The sequence below is a fragment of the Phoxinus phoxinus genome (genome assembly GCF_949152265.1).
Source record: "Phoxinus phoxinus genome assembly, chromosome: 7".
Lineage (NCBI taxonomy): Eukaryota > Metazoa > Chordata > Actinopteri > Cypriniformes > Leuciscidae > Phoxinus > Phoxinus phoxinus.
The window spans coordinates 30,810,701-30,831,520 of NC_136882.1; the positions used below are offsets into that span (position 1 = coordinate 30,810,701).

Below are 20,820 nucleotides of genomic sequence, written 5' to 3' on the forward strand. Positions count from 1 at the left end.
TATGGTTCAGTATAGTGTAAGGGGATTTATGCGATCAACAGCAACTAGATAGAAATTAAACAAATTAAATTATGTAACAAATGAAATAACTAATATAATATCACATTTGACAAATACATTTGTTTGTATAAATATATATATATAAATATATATTGTGTGTGTATATATATATATATATATACACACAAATGTCAAGACGCTTATTACAGCAAATTATGTTGATTCCAAATTATGGTAGCAATTAATAGCATTTCTATATCATTTTTAACTAGGGACTTTGACTTGTTGTTAAAGGTAGGCCTAAAGTTGTGACAAAGTCTATTTCACATTTGTGCATAATCGGTGTCATATTTTTTTGTGGATTTCTATAAGATGTTCGTTATTATACCTGTAGTACTTCTCTTCATCCAATGGTGTCATGCTCTTTCCTGCCTGTAGAGGCCGCAATCGCCTAGACGATCTTTGCATCGACGCGGCTGTACACGAAGAAGAGAAATAAACATCCTGTCCGAGACGAGTTCGACGAGAACACTAACAGCGCTAAAGTATTTGCAGATATTATTCCTTTTCGAGTGGGTTTAATATCTTCTTTATATTTTATATATATAATGTAGAGATATGAAATGCATACAAATATTATTAATACTTTAGTTAATTTTGTGAGTTTGCAAAGTAAAACGTGCTCAGCCTTCAGTACTCAGATAAAAACACACGGGCTTATTTTCCTTTGAACTCTTAACACGGTTTGCACATTATACAGATATTTATGTTAAATACGTTCTATATTTGGGTTTAAATCAACTAAGCCACGGCCCACGGGTAACGTTAACTGTTTTCTCACTTTGTTTTACAGGATTCGGAGTAACGTTACGTTGGTCATGACCAGCAGACGATTTGCTCAGGATCACATCAGTAAATCTTAACAGTTGCTGTTCCTGCTTCATCCATCATGAATCCAAACATCTTTGGTCAACCACAAACTGCCTTTCAGGCATCGAACAACACTAATCAGTCTGGAAACCTATTTCAGTCCTTTGCCCAGCAGAACCCAGCACAGGGTGTTGGCTTTGGACAACCCTCAGCTTTTAGTCAGCCAGCTTTTGGCCAGTCAACACAACAGCCATCTGTCTTTGGCCAAACACCTACTTTTGGCCAGGGCGGTGGGTTATCTCAAGGATCCGTGCAGCCATCATCGTTCTCCTTTTTGGGAACAGCCCCAGCTCCAGCTCCAGCCCCAGCCTTTGGGCAGCCTAGTTTGGGTCAAGGCACGCTTGGATATGGACAACCACCACCACCATCATATGCTCAAGCTACAGGACAGAATCCGCTGTCTGCTTTTGATCAGAGCTCAGCTTTCGGTCAGCCTTCTGCGTTTGGTCTATCCTCAAGCGTCTCCCAATCTTCTCCCAGCTTCAGCAGCACTGTTACCAACCAGCCCAGTTTCGGTCAGCTTTCTGCCCTCTCTGGACCCACCGCAACATCCTCCTCAAGCTCCTCAATAGGGGGTAGGACTGATAATCCCCCTAGTGGAAACCAGTTTACTTTCAAGCCACCCAATGAATCTGTTTTCAAACCTATTTTCAGCGTCAGCCCAGAACCTCCCAGTTCAAATCTGTCTTCAGCCTCTGAAATTATTGGATCATCCAAGGCCGTAACTAGTTCTATGGGCAATTCCTCTGGTGCTTCGTTGTTCTCATGCGTAAAGCCAAGCGCTCTGGGCTTCAGCTTCTCACAGCCAGCAGCAGCACCTTCTGTCTCACGTTCTAATGCTAATTTTTTACAAAAGGAGACGCTCAGTGGTGGCAGCAACATTCAGTTCACCTTCTCTCAACCTGCTAACCCTTCCAGCAGTAGTACGCCTGCTTCACAGCCCACGACTCCCTCCACCTTCAGCTTCACATCGCAGACCCTTCAGCCACAGTCAGATACCAAAGTACCTGCATTTGGTGGTACTGGCATTGGATCCTTTGGATTTGGGGTCCCAAAAACTGAAGCCCCACAAAGAACGGAGGATAGAGCAGGAGATTTGCAGAGCAGTGGAGGAGAAACGGCTTTTGTGAGTTTCGGCATAAAGCGTAAAGAGGAGATGGTAGACCCAAATCCAGCTAAAAGTGATAGTAGTGAAATTGGAGCAGAAGGCCCAAGACCACCTGCTAAACGGCCACAGCGAGGAAGCCGTGGCCCATCTGCGGGGCTTTTTCGCAATGTGATGTCTGGGGCTGGGCTACTGAGATCCAAAGTCAGCCCAGTCAAGAGAGAAGATCATCCTCCAGAAAGACCAGATCCACCTGGTCCAGCTAGTGATATGGCCACTACACCTCTGAGATATCAGGCTCCAACAGTTTTGAAAAAAGCAGAGGAAGTTTGTAAGATACATTTCTTTTCTTGTGATGTTTTTTTTTTAAGGTTCACACACTAATATTAAAATTCTATATGAGGTGCTAATTATTTATTTTCATATTATTGGCGGATATTAAAATTCTGTACTATTTTTTTTCTGACAAAATAAAAAAACACAAGACTTAAACTTAGACATCACAACAATAAAATGCACAGTATGGAAAATGGATATTCATTTAGAGATTACATTTTTAAAATATTTTTTACATTTATATAATATATAGATCATCTAAATGTAAAACAATTAAATATCCTATATCGTCTGATGCTGATAAATAAAAAAAGGGCTCATACGGTACCGATTATTATATCTTTTTAGTATATTTGTATACTAAACTATTTTGACATTTGTTTTCTTGCTAACATTTTTATGATCACTTGTCTTTGTAGCGCTCAAGCCTGAATCACTGACACTCACTTCAGGTAGACGTGCTGCTCGAAAGGAGAGCACAGATAGTTTGGCTGGTCTCTCTCCTACCGATGCCACTGTTATACAGTGCAAAGGCATCCCACCCAAACTCAACAGGAAGGAACTCGTAACAGAGCATTTTGGGCACTTTGGGAAAGTGCTTAAGGTGTATTGCAGGCCTTCGAAACATCTGGCCATTGTGCATTTCCATGATCATGTGAGTGTGACTAGTTAAATACATGGTACAAAATCCTCATTGCCAGAAAAGTAGTTACATTTAATGAATGTGTTTGTGGTTTAATTAAGTGAACTCTTACTTGCCTTCAGGCATCTGCAGCCAAAGCCAAAAAGAAAGGAAAGCTGTTCCAGAGGAATGAAATTCAGATATTTTGGCAAAGAAAGAAACAGAGTGAGTAACAGTACTATTTAGAAGATTTATTGTGTAGGACTGTGAAATTAATCAAAATTGTGGTTTGGCCTTGTGGGAATGTTTAAACTGGGAAATGTTGCTAAAGTGCGGTGTTAATGTCATCCACAAAATAACTGATTAAATTGAGGTTTTTTTATCAATATAATGAAAGCAAGATGAAAATGTTTATTTAATATTAATTAAAACATTGTCGAAAATATGATATAAAGAAATAACACTGCAAGATGCATTAACTATCTACTAACTTTTTTTTTTTTTAAAGAAAATAAAATGTAGAAAGAAATTAAGAATTGATTCAAATATTCCTCAATCAAACTCATTTCAGCTCAAGTTCATCGTTTCACGTTTTAATTTTTTGGCTACTACAAGTTCCAATACAAATCACAGAAAATTAGGACTCTTTTTTTTAGCTGTGGATTGAAGCATATGAAAACCTGTCCTGTTGGTGACGTCAAACATGTGATCTGCTTTTTAAATGTAATTTTTATGCCTGGTTTTAATGTGTTCTTTTAGCCTTTAATCTAAGCAGAAACAGTAATGTTAACTTTTCTTAAAATCGCAATTACAATATGAATTGTTTGCACAAATTTATGCCTAAGATTTGCCTGTATTAAACAATGCTGTGAACTTTCTCTTTCATACTGTAATGCTCATAAAGTGCTTGTCATTTACAGGTCCTGGTGAAAAAGCTGCTAGGCCTTTAGAGGTCAAAGATTTCACGGGGGACTCAGAGTCTGGGGCTGATTTGTTGCAGTCCTCCCCCAGTCGCAAGCCTCTTCCCAGAGCACTGCCCATCAGCATTTCTAGCTCTCTTACTAAAGGGTAATTTAAGACATGTAAGATCAAACAATCCCTTTGCATGATGGTTATTTGGCCTGATTATTTATTGCTGTGTTTTTTCTGTTAAAGCTCTCCGATCAAAAAATCATCTGTTGCTAAGACACTCCAGTTTGAAATTGAGGCACCACTGGAGTTGGTCTCAGAGGAGCGGAGCGTAGAACTGCCTATTAGTAACCTGCCCTTAGTACTGCAGCCTCTCATCGGTCAGGTGGCTGAAACTGCAGAGGAGAGATACCGCCTCCTAGAGCAGAGAGATAAGATTTTACGGCAAGGTCTCTGATACCATATTGTACTGAACTTATTGTAATATAATATTATTTATATTGTTTGTTTTAGAATATAAATTATTGGGTAATAATGGTCTTTTTTGTCTCTGAAGCTCGGCCCAAAAGAACAGACCTGGATTTGTCTAAAGTCTTTGTGGGAACATGCCCTGATATGTGCCCAGAGAAGGAACGGTATATGAGAGAAACCCGTAACCAGCTGAGCATCTTTGAGGTTGTTCCAGATACAGAAAAGGTTTGTGTTAATACAGTTCAATAATGATTTGAAGTTCTTGGCTAAGGTTCAATATTATGTCAAAATGCCTTTGCCATTGGTTACCTTTGAGTTATTTGACTAAATCTGCTTAGGTGGATCATTTTGCTGCCATCAAAGAATATAGCAGGTCTTCGGCCGATCAGGAAGAACCTCTCTCTCATGAGCTTAGACCACTTCCTGTGCTAAGCATGACTATGGACTACTTGGTGACTCAGATTATGGACCATGGTGAGGACAATTACCGTGACTGGTATGACTTTGTCTGGAACAGAACAAGAGGCATTCGAAAGGTGGGCATAACAACTTTTAGTCTTATTTCTACTGATGTTATTATTTAAAAATAATTAAACTGATTGATTTAAAAAATATTGAATGTGTGTTAATGTGAATATTATGTCGCCATTGTGTTTTTTACAACTTGGCCTATTTTTTAAACGTCTTTTGTAGGACATTACCCAGCAGCATCTATGTGATCCAGTAACAGTACTGCTCATCGAGAAATGTACCCGTTTCCACATTCACTGCGCCCATCACCTCTGCCAGGAACCCATGATGTCTTTTGATGCTAAGATCAACAATGAGAATATGACAAAATGCCTGCAGAGTCTGAAAGAGATGTATCAAGACTTAGCCACCAAGGAGGTGTACTGCTCCAATGAGGCGGAGTTCCGCCAATACAACGTGTTGCTTAAGCTCAATGATGGAGATATTCTTCGGTAATGCGCCTCACCTTGCTTTTTAGTTTTTTTGCAGTAACGCTAATCATAAAACTATTTTGAATTTGGAAAATTGGTTAAGGCATCCCATTTGCTCAAACAGTAGAGCATGATGATAACAATGTCAAGGCCATGGGTTTGAATTATGAACTGATCAAATGTGTACCCAAAGACTTGATATATAGAAAGACAGTGCACTCATATTACTATGAATGGGAGAAAGTGCAACACGCAATATGGCGGAATAAGTCTCGTCTTCTAAATAAGAGCCAATTGCCGATTGGTAAAAGTCATCGTGTCACTGCTGTTTGCATTTGAAGCTCCGGTTCCCATAGAAACAGTCAGTGTTCTGAGATGCACGCTTAGGACTGGGTGTCTGCATTAGCTTGGTCCAGCCTGAAAATCTCTGTTTTTTGTCATGATTCGAGGGTTTAAAAAAACAGAATTTATGAGATAGTTGTTATTTCATTGGTGATTTCAAATATGAAATTTAATTGTAAGCCTGGCGTTGGCGAACAGTTTTGGAGAATTTGATATTTCCCCATTCAAAGAGATAGGAGCTGCCTGGTGTGCATCTTGGACAAAACAATGGCACTAACGTATTTTAAGATATGTCAGTGCAAGTGGCTTTCAGTTAAAACAGCTCAAACATGTATTTTAGTCTGGGACTAGGCATAAGCCTGGTCTGTGAAACCGAGATATATGTAATAAAAGTTGCTTTGGATAAGTGCCTGTCAAATACCGAAATATAAATGTATTATCCTTAATGTCTTGCCATTTTTTTTATATGATCAGAAAATAAATGAATTTGACTCTTAGGTTAGTGAGCACATCGAAGAGGGAAATAATCTGGCAACCAATGACAGCACAGAATGGTTCTGATACAGATATTTGCTGAAGAGTACCAATCAGGAATTCCTTGCACTGATATAAATAATATAAATGGATTTGTTTTGTGTCAATCCAGTGAGGTGCAGCAGTTTCGCAAAGAGGTACGGGAGTCTCCAGAGGTGGATTTTGCTGTGCAGGCCTTTGCAGCACTCAACAGCAATAACTTTGTCCGGTTCTTTAAACTTGTGAGTGCAGCTTCCTATTTGAGCAGCTGCATACTTCACAGATACTTCAATCAGGTAAATGCATCTTACCCAGAGGGTAGTTCAGTAGCCAGTGTTTATCAAGTACTTTGTCATTCATTACACTTAAGTTTCTTAAGAACTATTTTTGTCTCTGTTTGTTTAGGTGAGAAGCAAGGCACTGAAAATCCTCAATGTGGCCTTTACTGTTGGGTCCCAGAGATCCACCATTTTCCCAGTCGAGGACTTTGTCAGAATGCTCATGTTCCGCAATGCCACTGAAGCCACAGACTTTATTCAACAGTATGGCCTTAATATCAATGATGGGTATGTTCTACTTATATTCTCTGTTGTCTTGATTTTTGCAAAACATCTTGTACAATGTTAGATCCTTTCTCTATGCAATTGTATCCAATGTCATTTTGGAGATGGAGAATCCTTGAAAATTAATAACTTCTTTTGTTTATCATCCAGCATGGTAGAACTTAGTCGGACAGCCTATCAGGAGCCGGATTTCTCCCTGCCGCAGAGCAAGTCTGTTGCTATTGAGAGGAAGAGAACTGTTCTGATTGGCGAGGTGGTGAACGGTGGATTGCTGCCTAACCCGCTTCAGCACAATCCTGTTTGCAGCTTTGACTCCAACAGCAAGTACACTGGAGATCGTCTATCTTCAGAGGCTCCACCAGCTGCCCTGAAAGGTGTGAATGCACTTCAGTTCTTACTTCATTAGCAAAAATTAGAATGTGCTTTTCTTTACAAGATATTTTGGTTTTGGCAGTTCATCCACCGAGGCAGGAGTTGAAGCCTGTGGTGGAGCCTGACTCCAGGCCTCAGGTGAAAACAAGGCTTCTGGTTGAAACACGGCTGTTAATGGATGTCCCTGGCATGACCGAGCCTGTAAAACCTGACTATATGGAGGAAATTGGAGAGAAGTCCCAAACAGCAGAACCCACTCTGCCTGGGGTGAGACAGATAGTTTTCCAACCCATATTAGCCCCACCACCAGTCCGACCTCCATCTCCTCCACCCAAACCAGAGCCAGCCTTCACAGATGAAGTAAGACACTTTTCAATCTTAACCACAAAGTGCAGCAGTCCTACATTGTGCTACATAAGCTCACTGATGATACAATTATCTCTGGCAGGATATCATGGCAGAGGTGGATGCGGTGCTTCATGAGGTAGTGGAGGCCGAAGTCTCTAATGTAACCCGTGCAGCTGCTGAATATGTGTCTGTAGCCCTCGGGTAGGAACTCTTTCCTTTATTGACCTACAGGTTTAAAATTCTTGAGGGTGAAAATTAAACTATTTTTCAGCCAGAAGATTTCACTTCCCTTTAGCCCAAAGTCTCTTTTTGTCACAAAACAAACTTTTTTTTAATGTATCTGCTCACATGTGTCCTGCAGTGCAAGTGACAGTGAGCTGGAAACGGTTGTCAGTGAAGTCTTACATCAGCTGCTGAGTGAACTGTCCACATCAGAGATCAGAGCTGAGAGGGAGAGAATTGCAGAAGAGAAACGCAAGAAGGAAGAAGCCAGGTGTGTGAAAGACTCTCTACATTCCTGATTTAATACCATGCTTGTGTTTAAAGGGTAACTAAACCCCTGGTCAGAGCCTGACTCCACCCACTGGCAATATTTGAAAAATGCTGGAAAGTGGGCAGAGCCCAACGGACGAACTGAGGGCGGGGCTGAGAGGGTGATTGACAGACCCGCAGTGACGCAGTGATTGACAGCTGCTGTCAGACTCGCTAAGATGGAGAGTGACTGGAGTGACGCAAGTAGCTTTGCAATAGAGCGGTCATTTAAAGTCGAGGACTTTTCTCCCCCACCTTCCCCTGAAGTGGAGGAATTGTCTGTGGACACAGAGCTAAAACCATATCAAATCGAGCCGCTAGCTCAAACTGCGGTGTAGCATCGCATTAACTCCCGCATCGCGATCGGCATATGCTAGCGAAGCAGCCGCGCAAGAGAGAATGGGTCCAGTATCTGAGTGGATTATTATTACTATTGACCTACGTTAAGCATATTTTGCCGCTATGTGAAAAAAAAAATCCAGCAAAACGCGCCGGCGGTTGTGGAGTCCATGCAGGAAGAGCCGCGTTTGGCACACAAGTGCATGTAAACACTGGCGCCTAATTTCCAAGTCTGGTGGAAAGTTATGCAGTGCTGTTGCAACCGGCAACACTACACCTACGTACCATCCTAACCACTATACTAAATACAGATAAAGCTAATGCTAAAAATCTACACTATCCTAACTGATGCAATACTATGCTACTAACTAACTATGCTTCTAACAACACTAACAACTATGCTAAATAACTACCTAGGCTACACGAAATAATCTAAATAACTATATAAATGCTATGCTAACTAGATGCTAAAATACGCTATCCTGATCGTTTTCAATACTCGTAATTCCAATTTCCAACTCCTGACTAGCTACAGTGGTTTTGACGGAACCAGATGCTTTTATACCAGGGGCTGCCAGGGGCGTGACAGAGTACTGTCACAGAGTACCCCTACGTCAGAGAGTACCCCTACTTCAGGAGATTCCGTTTAACCTGAAGAGGGCAGCACTCAGACGTTTTTACACCATATATTTGAAAATTAAAACACTTTATACTCAAATGTTAAAAAAAGTACTCGAATCAATGAACAGCATTTATGAAGCTCCATTTTTGCAGATCATGAACTAAAAAAAGTTGGTTTAGTGTTTAGTTACCCTTTAAGTTTCCTTCTCTTCTTTCATTTTGTTTGATTTTAGGCAGAAGGAAGCCTTTCTTGAGCAGTTCAGTGGTGAGATGTGTCTTAAGATCAGCGACGAGGTGCTAACAGAGAGCATTAGAGCGACTGCTGAGGCTGAAATAAGGTATGTCATCCTACATAATCATTTCACACAGGTTTTCCTGGCTATTGTCAGTCACCTTTGGCTTTTTCATGTTGTTGTCTTCTTAAAGGGATAGTTCAATCAAAAATATTGTAATCACTTACCCTTAAAGGGATAGTTCACTTTAAAATTAAAATTCTCTCATTATATACTCACCCTAAAGTTTTTTCAAACCTGTATGAATTTCTTTCTTCTGCTGAACACAAAGGAAGATATTTTGAAAAATGTCAGTAACCAAACCGTTTTTTTTTTTCCTACTATGGAAGTCAATGGGACCAGTTAACTGTTTGGTTACTGACATTCTTCAAAATATCTTCCTTTGTGTTCAGCAGAAGAAAGAAATTCATACAGGTTTGAAACAACTTGAGAGTTTTCTTACAAGAGGTTCTCTCGTATTTACGAGTTACTTAAGTTACTTGCGCTACGGATAAAGTAATCTTTTCTCGAGATATGAAGCCAAAAAATTATACTTAATTTTGTATATATTGTCAACGTGTTGCAGCAGCTGGCAGACCTAGAGCGGGCTAGCTAGCGCGCTCATTGGCTGCTCTGCGGCAACTGCAGCAGCCTACCACTGAGCCCCGCGTGGCTTCGCGCCCTCACGCGTCACAGCCCGCCAGAATGGGGGTGGCTTAGCATCTAAAAGGACGGGCTAGGGGGCTGCTTACCTGATTTTCATCTCTTCAGCGAAGCTCTTCTCATCGCTGGATCCTTGAGAGAAGCTGACACCGTTGAAACAAGCGACAGGGCAAGCAGAGGACAGCGTCTGAGGAAGCCGGACGATTTCTTCGCCGCCTTCAGCCAGCCGTGCCTGCCACGCTATCCGGCGTCGTATCCTTTTGTGTGTGCTCGCCGCTGCAACACACACTCTAAAAGAGCGCGAGGTGTTTTTTTCAAAATGCCTCGTATTTCCTGTGGCTCTTGCCGAGCCCCGCTCAGCGACGTAGACCGCCACGATATCTGCGTTCTCTGCCTGGGCCGAGACCACGCAGCCCTCGCCCTGTCTTCGGGCGGCTGCTTCCACTGCGAGGACATGACCATGTCGACCCTGCGGGCTCGACTCGACATGTTCGACGCTGAAGCTGCACCTCCGCCTGCCTCTGCTGGACCGCGCAGGAAGAAGCGTCGTTTCCAGAGACCAGCGGAGCCCACTGCGGCCTACAAGTGCTCGCCGGGTAATTCCCCTCTAACCTCGTTATCACCTTTTCAGCTCTCCCTCACGGATGCACAGATGCCGGCCACCACCCTCACTGTTGCCGCCTCGGGGGATGAAGCGGAAGTAGTCCCCGCAGATGACAGCTGTTCCCTCCTGGCTTCGGGAAGTGAAGACTGGTCCGGATCTAACATTACGGACCCCGCCCCTTCACTCCAGGAGTCCGGAAGGACGCGGGCCAGCGTGGACGCTGAACTACTTCGCCTCCTCACCAAGGCCGTCGACCAACTCGGCCTCGAGTGGTCCCAGCCTAAGGAGCCCGCGCCCAACAGGCTCGACGGGTGTTTTCTGCCTAGCCGCCGCCTCGCGCCTGCCTCTAGGTCAGCACCCTTCCTGCCAGAGCTCCACAACGAGCTTGCAAAGTCGTGGAACGCACCTTTCTCCGCGAGACTTCACTTCTCTGTCTCCTTAACGCTCTCCCAAGTGGACGGCGCCAGTGAGAAGGGGTACAAATCCATTCCCCCTGTGGAAGAGGCGGTAGCTGCGCACCTTTGTCAACCCTCTGCTGGATGGCGTGCAAAGGCTGCCCTCCCGTCTAAAGCATGCCGGGCCACATCAGCTCTCGTCGGCCGTGCTTTCTCCGCTGCTGGACAGGCTGCTTCCGCTCTGCATTCCATGGCAGTCCTTCAGATTTTCCAGGCCGATCTCCTCCGTGAGTGGGACGAGAAAGGACCAGACCAGGCTGCCATCACGGATTTGAGGAGCGCGACGGACCTTTCCCTTCGCGCCACTAAATCCGCGGCCCAGGCTATCGGGAGATGTATGGCTTTGCTCACCGTGACGGAGAGGCACCTGTGGCTAACACTCGCAGATATGACGGAGTCGGAGCGGGCCATATTTCTGAACGCCCCCCTCTCTCCTTCCGGCCTCTTCGGCCCCGCTGTGAACGGGATCGTCGACCGCTTTTCTGAGGTTCAGAAAACCACGCAGGCCATGAAACTTTTCCTGCCTCGACGCTCTAGCTCCGCTGCAGGCCGCTCTCACAAGCAGCCTCCTGCACGAAGCTCTACCCAGCAACCTCCCCCGCCTTCGCAACTACGCCGGGGAGCTCGCCACAGATCGCGCTCGTCAAGCCGCCACGGGCCGCCTCCCCCACGGAGACCTCGGCCGAGGATTGTGCTGAAACCTGAGCCCGCGAAGTCCTCCTAGCGGCCGCAAGGAGGAGAAGGTGGTTGAGTCCCGCTGCGGCCGGACCACCATCAAAGTTTCCCGCTCTGTCAGTTCCCTGGTGGGGTATGTGATTCTCTTTTTTGTAAATTTTTTCAAAATCAATTGAAATCCTATTCCTAACCCACTTACAGCCACAGAGTTAAAAGCACTGAAATGAAAATTAAGCAATTTAATCATCTGTGGAATGGGCAGGACTCGAAAAACAGCCAATTATTTCCAAGACCACCTAGAATCATTGGACAGTAAGTTCGTCAATCAAATGGCCGTACCATACCCCCCCAGCGCGCGTGACCCCTTCGTGCGCATACTCAAAGCTCGTGACCCCTTCGTGCGCATACTCAAAGCTCGTGACCCCTTCGTGCGCATACTCAAAGCTCGTGACCCCTTCGTGCGCATACTCAAAGCTCGTGACCCCTTCGTGCGCATACTCAAAGCTCGTGACCCCTTCGTGCGCATACTCAAAGCTCGTGACCCCTTCGTGCGCATACTCAAAGCTATTTCTATTTCTATACTCAAAGGATTTCTATTCACGAGATTTTTATGGCGGCAGGCTGGGCCTCCCCCTCTACGTTTGTCAGGTTCTATAACCTAGAAGTCCCTGCCTTGCAGGCTAGACTTTTATCAGTCTAACTTATGAGTATGTGCTATCCTGATTTTGTTCATTCGCAGGCTACTCTCACGTTTATCCCAGCTCCCCTGGTTGAGCTGTACTATGAGGATTGTTATTCTCTTCTCAGTATGGACCGGCAGCGGCGCTCCGTATGTCTTGCCTTATGACACTGTTTGCTTATGTATATGTGCTGGCCCACTCATTTGGCAGTCTTACTCCCACTAAATGTATGTTCCCCTGGTGTGCCCCTGGGACCTATGTGGTGGCTGCTGGGCACGCACGGCGTTGACAAAGGGTTCCCTTAGCGTAAGTAACTTGCGCAAATACGAGAGAACCTCTCGTAAGAGAATGTACTCGTTTACTAACGTAACCTCGGTTCTCTCTAGAAGAGGGAACGTGTATTTGCGTAACCGGCCGTGCTCACGCTCCGAGCTTATCTCGCTTCAGTCGATGAAAACCAGGTAAGCAGCCCCCGAGCCCGTCCTTTTATACGCTAAGCCACCCCCATTCTGGCGGGCTGTGACGTCACACAGGGCTCAGTGGTAGGCTGCTGCAGTTGCCGCAGAGCAGCCAATGAGCGTGCTAGCTAGCCCACTCTAGGTCTGCCAGCTGCTGCAACGCATTGACAATATATACAAAATTAAGGATAATTTTTTGGCTTCATATCTCGAGAAAAGATGACTTTACTCGTAGCTTAAGTAACTTACGCAAATACTCGTTCCCTCTTCTAGAGAGAACCGAGGTTACGTTAGTAACCGAGTACGTATATGATGACAGATTTTTCATTTTAAAGTGAACTATCCCTTTAAGTTTTTCCAAACCTGTATAAGTTTATTTCTTCTACTGAACACAAAAGAAGATATTTTAAAGAATTTTGGTAATCAAACAGTTGACGGTAGCCATTGACTTCCATAGAAAAAAATAAGTCAATGGCTACCGTCAACCGTCTGGTTACCAACATTCTTCAAAATATCTTTTGTTTTTAACAGAAGAAAGTCATACAGGTTTGGAGCAGCATGAGGGTGAGTAAATGGTGACAACATTTCATTTTTAGGTGAACTATCCCTTTAAGTTTAATCGTTTGTTGTATTCTTCATTTGTCACTTTGGATAAAAGCATCTGCTAAATGAATAAATGCAACAAAAGTTTTTACGATACTTTACTCGACTGTGAAACATGACTTGGACATGGTCTTGACAGGTTTTAATGAACTTCAAAAATAAACGTTTGCAAAGTTAGTAATGCAGTACTTCTCTTCCAGGCTTGCTTTAGAGGTGAAAGCGGCTTGTATTGCTCGCTGCTCTGCGGAGGAATGCAACAGCATAATAGAGGAGACGATGGCTGAGGAGGTGGCTGCGATGGCACAAGAGATCTTGGATGATGAGTTGAGGCGCGTCCACAAGTTCATCAAGAGGTTTGAGGAGCTAATTATTTCTCTTTATGTGTATAAAGCAGGTATTGGAGGTGTGTTTTATCCCACTTCTTTAGAAACCTTTAAAGAACAGATGTGTGCGTGTACTCTAGGTGGCGTGACGTGGTAGCCGTGCGTCGTCAGCTAAAGAGACAGATGCGTGGTTTCCCTGCAGCCCCTGGCTGTGTAGATCCACAGTTCAAACTGAAGGCCCTTGTCCCCAGTGCTCCTTCCAGCCCCTGTCTGGTCCTTTTGGCTCAGGGGATGGTCAACCTGGGCAACTCTGGGAACATGGCAGTTTCCTGCACAAGGTCTGTTATTGGTGATTTCAATCTAGTTGTTTTATTTTGCTTGGATTTGTTTGTTGTTTTGAATTCGTCTAAATGGTTGTTCCTGGTTCTGACTTTAATATTATAGGTTGCTGAAAATGAGACAAGAAGCAGTTCATCAAATGAAAGTGTCCTACTACTACAATCTCTTACTGAGGTAAGTACAATGGGGATACAGTTTGGCATAGATATGCAGGATGCAGATCACTGTGATTGTCTGTATGCTTAATTGTCCTTCTTTGGCAGTGAGCGTGTATGGATGCCTCTTGACCTTCCCACCCTTGTGGCAGAAAGCACCCCTAATGCACCTGACAGAGTCTTCTGGAAAGCCACGCTTCTGTTGCCAAGCAGCTGCGATAGTGACATCAGCTTTGCCAGCAGGTGAAGAACAAAATGATGGATAAATGTCTTAAGACATGTGAAATTATAACTGACATCTTTTGTTTTATTTATGTTTGTTTCCATGCAGGATTCTGACAGACTGGCTTAAGGTTAAATTGGGTGGAGGAAATCAATCTGAAGATATTGAGAAAGAACCTAAAGGGCAACTAAAAACGTTGTGCATCAGTCACAGCCTGACAAATATTAAGGGACAGACTCATGAAGTTCACATTTCTATAAAGGTGAGCCTCAGAAGAAATTAAAATCTGTCATTATTTACTCAGTTACAGTGAGGTAATGAGGAGAAAATGGACCACAGGGGGGAAAATTAAAAATGAAATTGAGTGCTGCAGTGATGACGTATTTTTGTAGGCCATCCTGGAAGTTAGCATCACCCTGGTTCCCATGTCAAAAACTCATTTAAATAAATTTTTACATTGACTTTTAGAATATTGCAGAAAATAAGCTCTGTGACAAACAAAAATTCATTGTTTTTACATATAATGGTTTTCAGGATAATCTTCACAAATTAACACAACTAAATTTTGAAGCATCACAGTCGAGTGACTTCAATATCCCCATCACTAAGCTTCCGAAAGCTCTTTTAGTCTTTATTTTAAAAAATAAAATAGTTTGCAAGACTAAACACAATGAGGCTGTACAAAGAGACTAGTGAATAGATGAGTTTACCTGTTTGGTGTGATGCTGTTTAATGTTCCTGAAAACCTCTGTAGTCAAAATTAGCCACTTGTTAGCAACTGCCTTTTTCAAGACAATTAAAAGCTTTCAAAAAATCGCAAGGGCTATTACTGATACAGAATTTTATTTCTTAGAATAAAAGTGACCATTTTGAGTTTGTGTTTTTCAGGCATTTACCCAAGAACCTATTAAAAAAAACATTGACGATGGAACTGAATGTAAAAAAAAAAAAAAAAAAAGGATTTTGACCTACTAAAATGTAATTTCTCCGGCTCACTGTGAAGCTCATTAGAATTGTATCCAGGGGTCCAAATGTCTCTGCATTGACAGATGATTAACCCCTGTATCTCTGTGCAGGCATGTCATGGCCCCCTAAGTCCGGAAGACCAGTGCCTGCTGGAGGAACAGAAGGAGCTCCATGGTACCAACGCTCTGCTGATGCTGCTTCCCCCTCTTAACAGTGCTGGACAGGGCGAAGAGGATGAAGATGTGACCCTGCTCTCTGCCCTCCTCCAGCTGAGGCAGGTGCAGCAGGCCAGCTGCTGGCACTCTCCTCTACCACTGGTTGTGGTGGTTACTGGCAACCAAGACAGTGGTATCAGCGATCAGGGTTTGGAAGAAGGCAAGTTTGTTAAAGAAAATACATTGTATAATAGACAAGGGGTGTTAAAGACTACAATCTGATTATTTTATTCTCTCTTTCACAGCACTCATGTTGAATATGTTAGTGAAAGATGGCCTCATCTCTGAATACATCTTTGTCCATATTCCAGCAACCCTCACTGACCTGCAAGGCTCAGAGCAGGTTGGTCTGCAGAAAATGTTGAGAATACACAGTTAATTTCATTAAATATAGTTAAAAATATGTCTGTTAGGGATGTGTGTGTGTGTGTGTGAATCTTATCAGTATCAGTCGATAAATGTGACCTTATATAGTCCAATAGGCAAAATAGGGCGATTATATTTATAAATTATAGCCAAATGATCTTTGCCAAATGTCTATTTCGTTCCTATTTTTAAACACAAATAAATTAAAATTTTAACTCGGAGCCTATATTTTAAAGCTGTGTTTTAAGTTTCCATTTATTTTCTTAAAGAGCTTGTATAAAAAGCAGTTTTCGTTTTTTAATGTTGTCTGGTGTCATTTGAAGCATGAATAGATCTGGATGCTTTTATGCACTATTTTTGTAATTAATCAAAATGCAGTTATATATATATAATATCAGCTGATATATTGGTTATCGAGTTTAAAATATAAATAATTATCATATCAGGCAAAATTACCATATTAATGCATCCTTAATTTGTGTTTAACCTCACTTAAGCATTTTTGAACTAAATATGGATGATGTACTTACACATTCTTTTTATAACCATTCCACTTCAGATGAGTCTTGTTGTGAGGTGGCTTGCCGCCCGCTCTCCCGCTGGCCCAGCCCTCTGCTCTCAGACCCTGCTGCAGGTTGTTGAGTTAGGCCTGTGCCGTGAGTTCCACTCCAGACTACAACGAGACAAGCAAGACAGGAAACATGCAGGTCTTCCGTCTCAGCGCCCGGAGCCTGTTGTGCAACTCTGTAACAGTGTGCTGAGTTTTCTGGCAGGTGTTGTTTCGTCAGAGCACCTGTCCAGTCTGTGCTGGCCACCTCCTGAATTCTCTCTCCCCGAGAACAGCGAGCTGATTCCTCACCAGGCCTGGAACTCGCCTGAACACCAGGACTGGCTGAGGAGAGCCATCCTCAGTCGGCAACTTCCTGAGTGGGATCTGCCTCCTGTTAATGGTATGAGAATACTATGAAAAACAGGAAATCCACACACCAAACAAATTCAAAGTTCAAGATCCAGTTTTTGTTTTGTTTTTCATGATCTACGCACACAGAAAATGCATTTCATGTACAAATTGGCACATTTTTCATATATTTTGCATAGATATGGAGAATGCTTTTAGTGGAAACCTTATTTATTCCAAACTTTTTACCAGTAATGTCTCTTATGCTCAAAAAAAAGTACGGTAAAAAAATAAATAGTACTATTGTAAAATAGTATTACAATTTAAAATAACTGTTTTCTATTTTAATATTTTATATGGTTTTCACTTTATAAGGGCGTTCAATATTTTAATATTTAAATATGGTAATTTATTCCTGTGGTGGCAAAGCTGAATTTTCAGCATCCATTACTCCCAAGTCTTCAGTGTCACATAATCTTTAGAAATCATTCTAATAGGCTGATTGTTGCTCAGTTATTATCAATTATTAAGCATAAGATACTACAAAAAAAATAATAAGCTTAATTATTTCAAGCTTTTAATGCTATGGATTTGTATGGTGGCATTAAAACAATCTCTTCCCTTACTACTCAGCTTCCTGGCCACATTTGTGCACCTCTATAATCCAGTACGTATCCCAGATCCCCACCTCGCCCTTAAGCCAACCCATCCTAATGTCCCGCCTGGAGAACCTGCTAAGAAGAGTGAACTACCAATGTTTTCATGCGAGCTGTGCAGATGAGGATGACTATGAGAAGACTGGACCATCCTTTCAAGAAATTCCCTGGGACGATATAATATGCCTGTGTGTAGAGCATCGTATGAAGGACTGGAGTTTAGAACCTCTTGTGGCAAAAGGTGAGAATAACAGATTGGTAACAGAATGGAAATTATGAACTTCGGACATTTTTCAATGTTATTAAAATGTATGTTTTAACTGTTTTAATCACAGATGCACTCACAGATGATGGTGAGATTTATGTATATTTTAACAAAGACAGCCTGAAGAGTTTCCAGCCCCCTGACAGTTGGATAGAGGCTGTGAAACAGACATACCAGGAGAAACAGCATGCCTCAGAAGTGTAACTATCACTCTTTTACATATTTATTATTCAAGGTATAATCTTATATAGTATAGCAGCCTTACAATAAAATATTTAAACACAATTTTTAACTTTTTTCTTATAGGTCTAATATCAGGTCCACCACAGCAGCCAGATATTTCCCCAAGCAGAAGCTGTTTCAGAGTCACATAGAGGAATGGCCTTCTGGTCATGATACTGAACAAATTCCCATAGCACAACGCTTTGAACAGATTCTCTCTTCCATACGCAATATGAATGCTGAGGGGCAGAGGTTAGCTTTAATAAATTTAATATAACAGTTAACTATTGCCTTTTTTTGCTTGGTTCTGCTGCTGTAACCGTTCCTTAACATGTATCTGTAGGATTGGAGAGCAGATACAGCATCGAATTGAATCGGATCATTTGCACCCTTCATCTTTTCCTTTTGCGCTGACCTCCACCAACCTTTCTATGCCTCTGATCATGACTCCCTCCCGAAAGCGTCCTGCTGCTGGCACTGTCCATACACAGGTAGAGTTATACCAGAGCCTTCGTCACAACTGGAGTTAATCTTTTAAAAAGTTATGATCACTATAAATGCGTTAAATCTCTATTTTTGTGTTTTTAAAGGAAACCTTTGACCTGGTTGAGAAAATATCATCTCCTAGCAAAATGAACAGACTTTGCTTTGCTCCAGACAGCACACAGACTCCCATAATGGAGCGACTTCAACATACTCTCTCAACCGTTCAAAAGATGAATGCTGAGGGCCAGAGGTTAGGTTTAATATTTTTTCCCAATGCAATAAAGTGAATTTTACACAGACTTCACTTGAGAAGATGCGCCTATTATTCTTTTTGGATTTTAGTTTAAAGATCAAAGTGCATGACAAATGGAGTTAATCTCTCCCAAAGGAAAGAACCAATTTCTGAACTAACTGAAACAAGTCGTCAGTAATTCCTGTCTTTCTTACTGCACGAAACACTTTGAAACAAATTTACATAATACCAGCCTATGGTCTACATTGGCTGCCTGCGAACAACGTCTACTTTGACTTTTAGCTGAGCCCTGAAGGATTTTTTGTTGTATTGTTGAAAAGACAGTTTTTCTTCCAAAGAATGAGGACTCATGTCCGTATTGATATGATAAAAACAAGGTCAAGGTTACTGTTCGAATCACTGTTTACAAGTGCTGAGGAAGCCTCCGGATCTGAAATTCAGAGATGGTAATGTGCGTTTCATTTCCGACACGTGCTGTAAGACCCATCACAACAGACTGGGTCATCTGACTAATCAGAGCAAAGTAGGCTCACGGAAGAGAAGGGGTATAGTGAGACCGGATCCTCGATCGAACCATTTCATACTCTATGAGAAAAGAGGTTGTGATGCAGTGTATATTAAAAAAATGTAAGTGTTTGGATCCAAGTGAACCTATTGTAAGAGACCTCTAAATCTAAATTAGGAACCTTTCAAATATCATAGTAGGGGCCATTTAAATGAGTTTTTGTACCTTATTCCCCATCCATCTTTTAAATTGTCCTCTTAAACATGCGCTATGGAATTTTGTGTATTTTATTAATTTTTTAAAAACTTCTTTTACTAGAATTGGAGAGCAGATTCAGCGTCGGATTGAGGCGGATCCTTTTTCCTCTGCCTCTTTTCCTCTCTTCCTCCCCTCCACCCTCCTCTCTTCACCTCCTCTAGTCATGAACTCCTCTAGGAAGCGCCCTGCTGCTAACATCCACATACAGGTACAGTATTCCAGTATAACTATTGCTAATATGAAAGTAGTTACAATGACAAGTAAACTGTTGGGAATTGCGTTAAGTATAGAGAGTACCGTATATATAAAGAGAGAGTGCTGAATAAAACTAACATCATTGTGAATAATAAGAGGCATTCTTTATCCTATGCTTTTGAGTTACTGCCATTACTGGCCAATGGTATTGTTACCCGATGCATTTAAAACAGGTCCAAACTCTCTCACTTATTTTTCTAGTGTTAACTGATGATCAGCTGGTCTGGTTATTTTAAATTTGATTTATTTTCTTTAAATTGTTAATATATGCCTAGCCTACTGTGATTGTTAAACATCTGTGTGAGTATGGTGCAAGCTTATTTTCCCTGCGGGTCAAATAAACTGACTACTACTAAGATGAAATTAATAAGTAGCTTTCATTCAAATGTATTTGTTTGTTATTTGAAGGAAGTGGTTGATTCTGCTGAGAAGACTGAATCTCCTAGTGGAAAAAGCAGACCGGTATCTTTATTCCAGCGTTTGCAGGACTTGAAACGAGAGTTGTCAAGTCAGCAAGAGGAGGAACGTGTGTGTGGCCTCAAGTTGAAGTGTCTTTTAGACATTGTAGAGAATTGATGTTTCAATATAACAGCAACTGCTCAATGGCATTTCCAGTCTTTGCAATTTGAATGAAAATGTATTTTATTGGCTGTTTATTAGTCTTAGCAGTTTTGTTTTTGATGTTTTTATTTTATATATTTGATTAAACACATTTGCTTAAGTCATGCGGCTCATCCATCAAGTATAATTAGTGTGTATTTTCATGGACTTAAACATTAATTTAGAATTTGTATATTTGTCTTCAGACATACTTTACCAGTTTCTGAATAAGAGAGTTTAATGTATTTTGTTTATTTCAATAATTCTGTTGTATTTTAATGTATATTTTTGACAACCATAAAGATGTTTTTTTTTATCAAACTTATGCCCATTTCGTTCAAATTATTTCCCAAATATGCTGAGAAACACTGTATAACATAATGTTTGTTCAAGAAGCTGGTAAATTACCAATTATTACATGAGGGATCTAATTATTCACGACACTCCAAACGTGGTTGGTGTAAACTGGAAATTCACGCCCA

The 20,820-nt window shown here is 41.9% G+C and overlaps 1 protein-coding gene across 2 annotated transcripts; it reads left to right on the forward strand.

The window, feature by feature from the left end:
* Positions 1-476: 476 nt before the first annotated feature.
* On the forward strand, positions 477-20,662 carry mcm3ap (minichromosome maintenance complex component 3 associated protein). 2 transcript variants are annotated; one of them, XM_079619163.1, is made up of 31 exons: positions 477-572; positions 854-2,366; positions 2,791-3,026; positions 3,137-3,218; positions 3,914-4,061; positions 4,149-4,351; positions 4,459-4,598; positions 4,712-4,909; positions 5,067-5,335; positions 6,303-6,465; positions 6,575-6,735; positions 6,883-7,106; positions 7,187-7,464; positions 7,553-7,653; positions 7,814-7,945; positions 9,177-9,281; positions 13,554-13,706; positions 13,817-14,014; positions 14,121-14,189; positions 14,279-14,413; positions 14,502-14,655; positions 15,470-15,734; positions 15,820-15,917; positions 16,500-16,890; positions 17,472-17,735; positions 17,830-17,959; positions 18,066-18,233; positions 18,325-18,472; positions 18,572-18,717; positions 19,544-19,691; positions 20,147-20,662. In XM_079619163.1, exons 2-31 carry the CDS (start codon positions 950-952, stop codon positions 20,312-20,314), a joined length of 6,492 nt encoding a protein of 2,163 aa, XP_079475289.1. In that variant the 5' UTR covers positions 477-572; positions 854-949; the 3' UTR covers positions 20,315-20,662. The 2 variants fall into 2 exon arrangements, with proteins under 2 accessions (XP_079475289.1, XP_079475290.1); XM_079619164.1 differs by having other exon boundaries at positions 488-545.
* Positions 20,663-20,820: the final 158 nt, after the last annotated feature.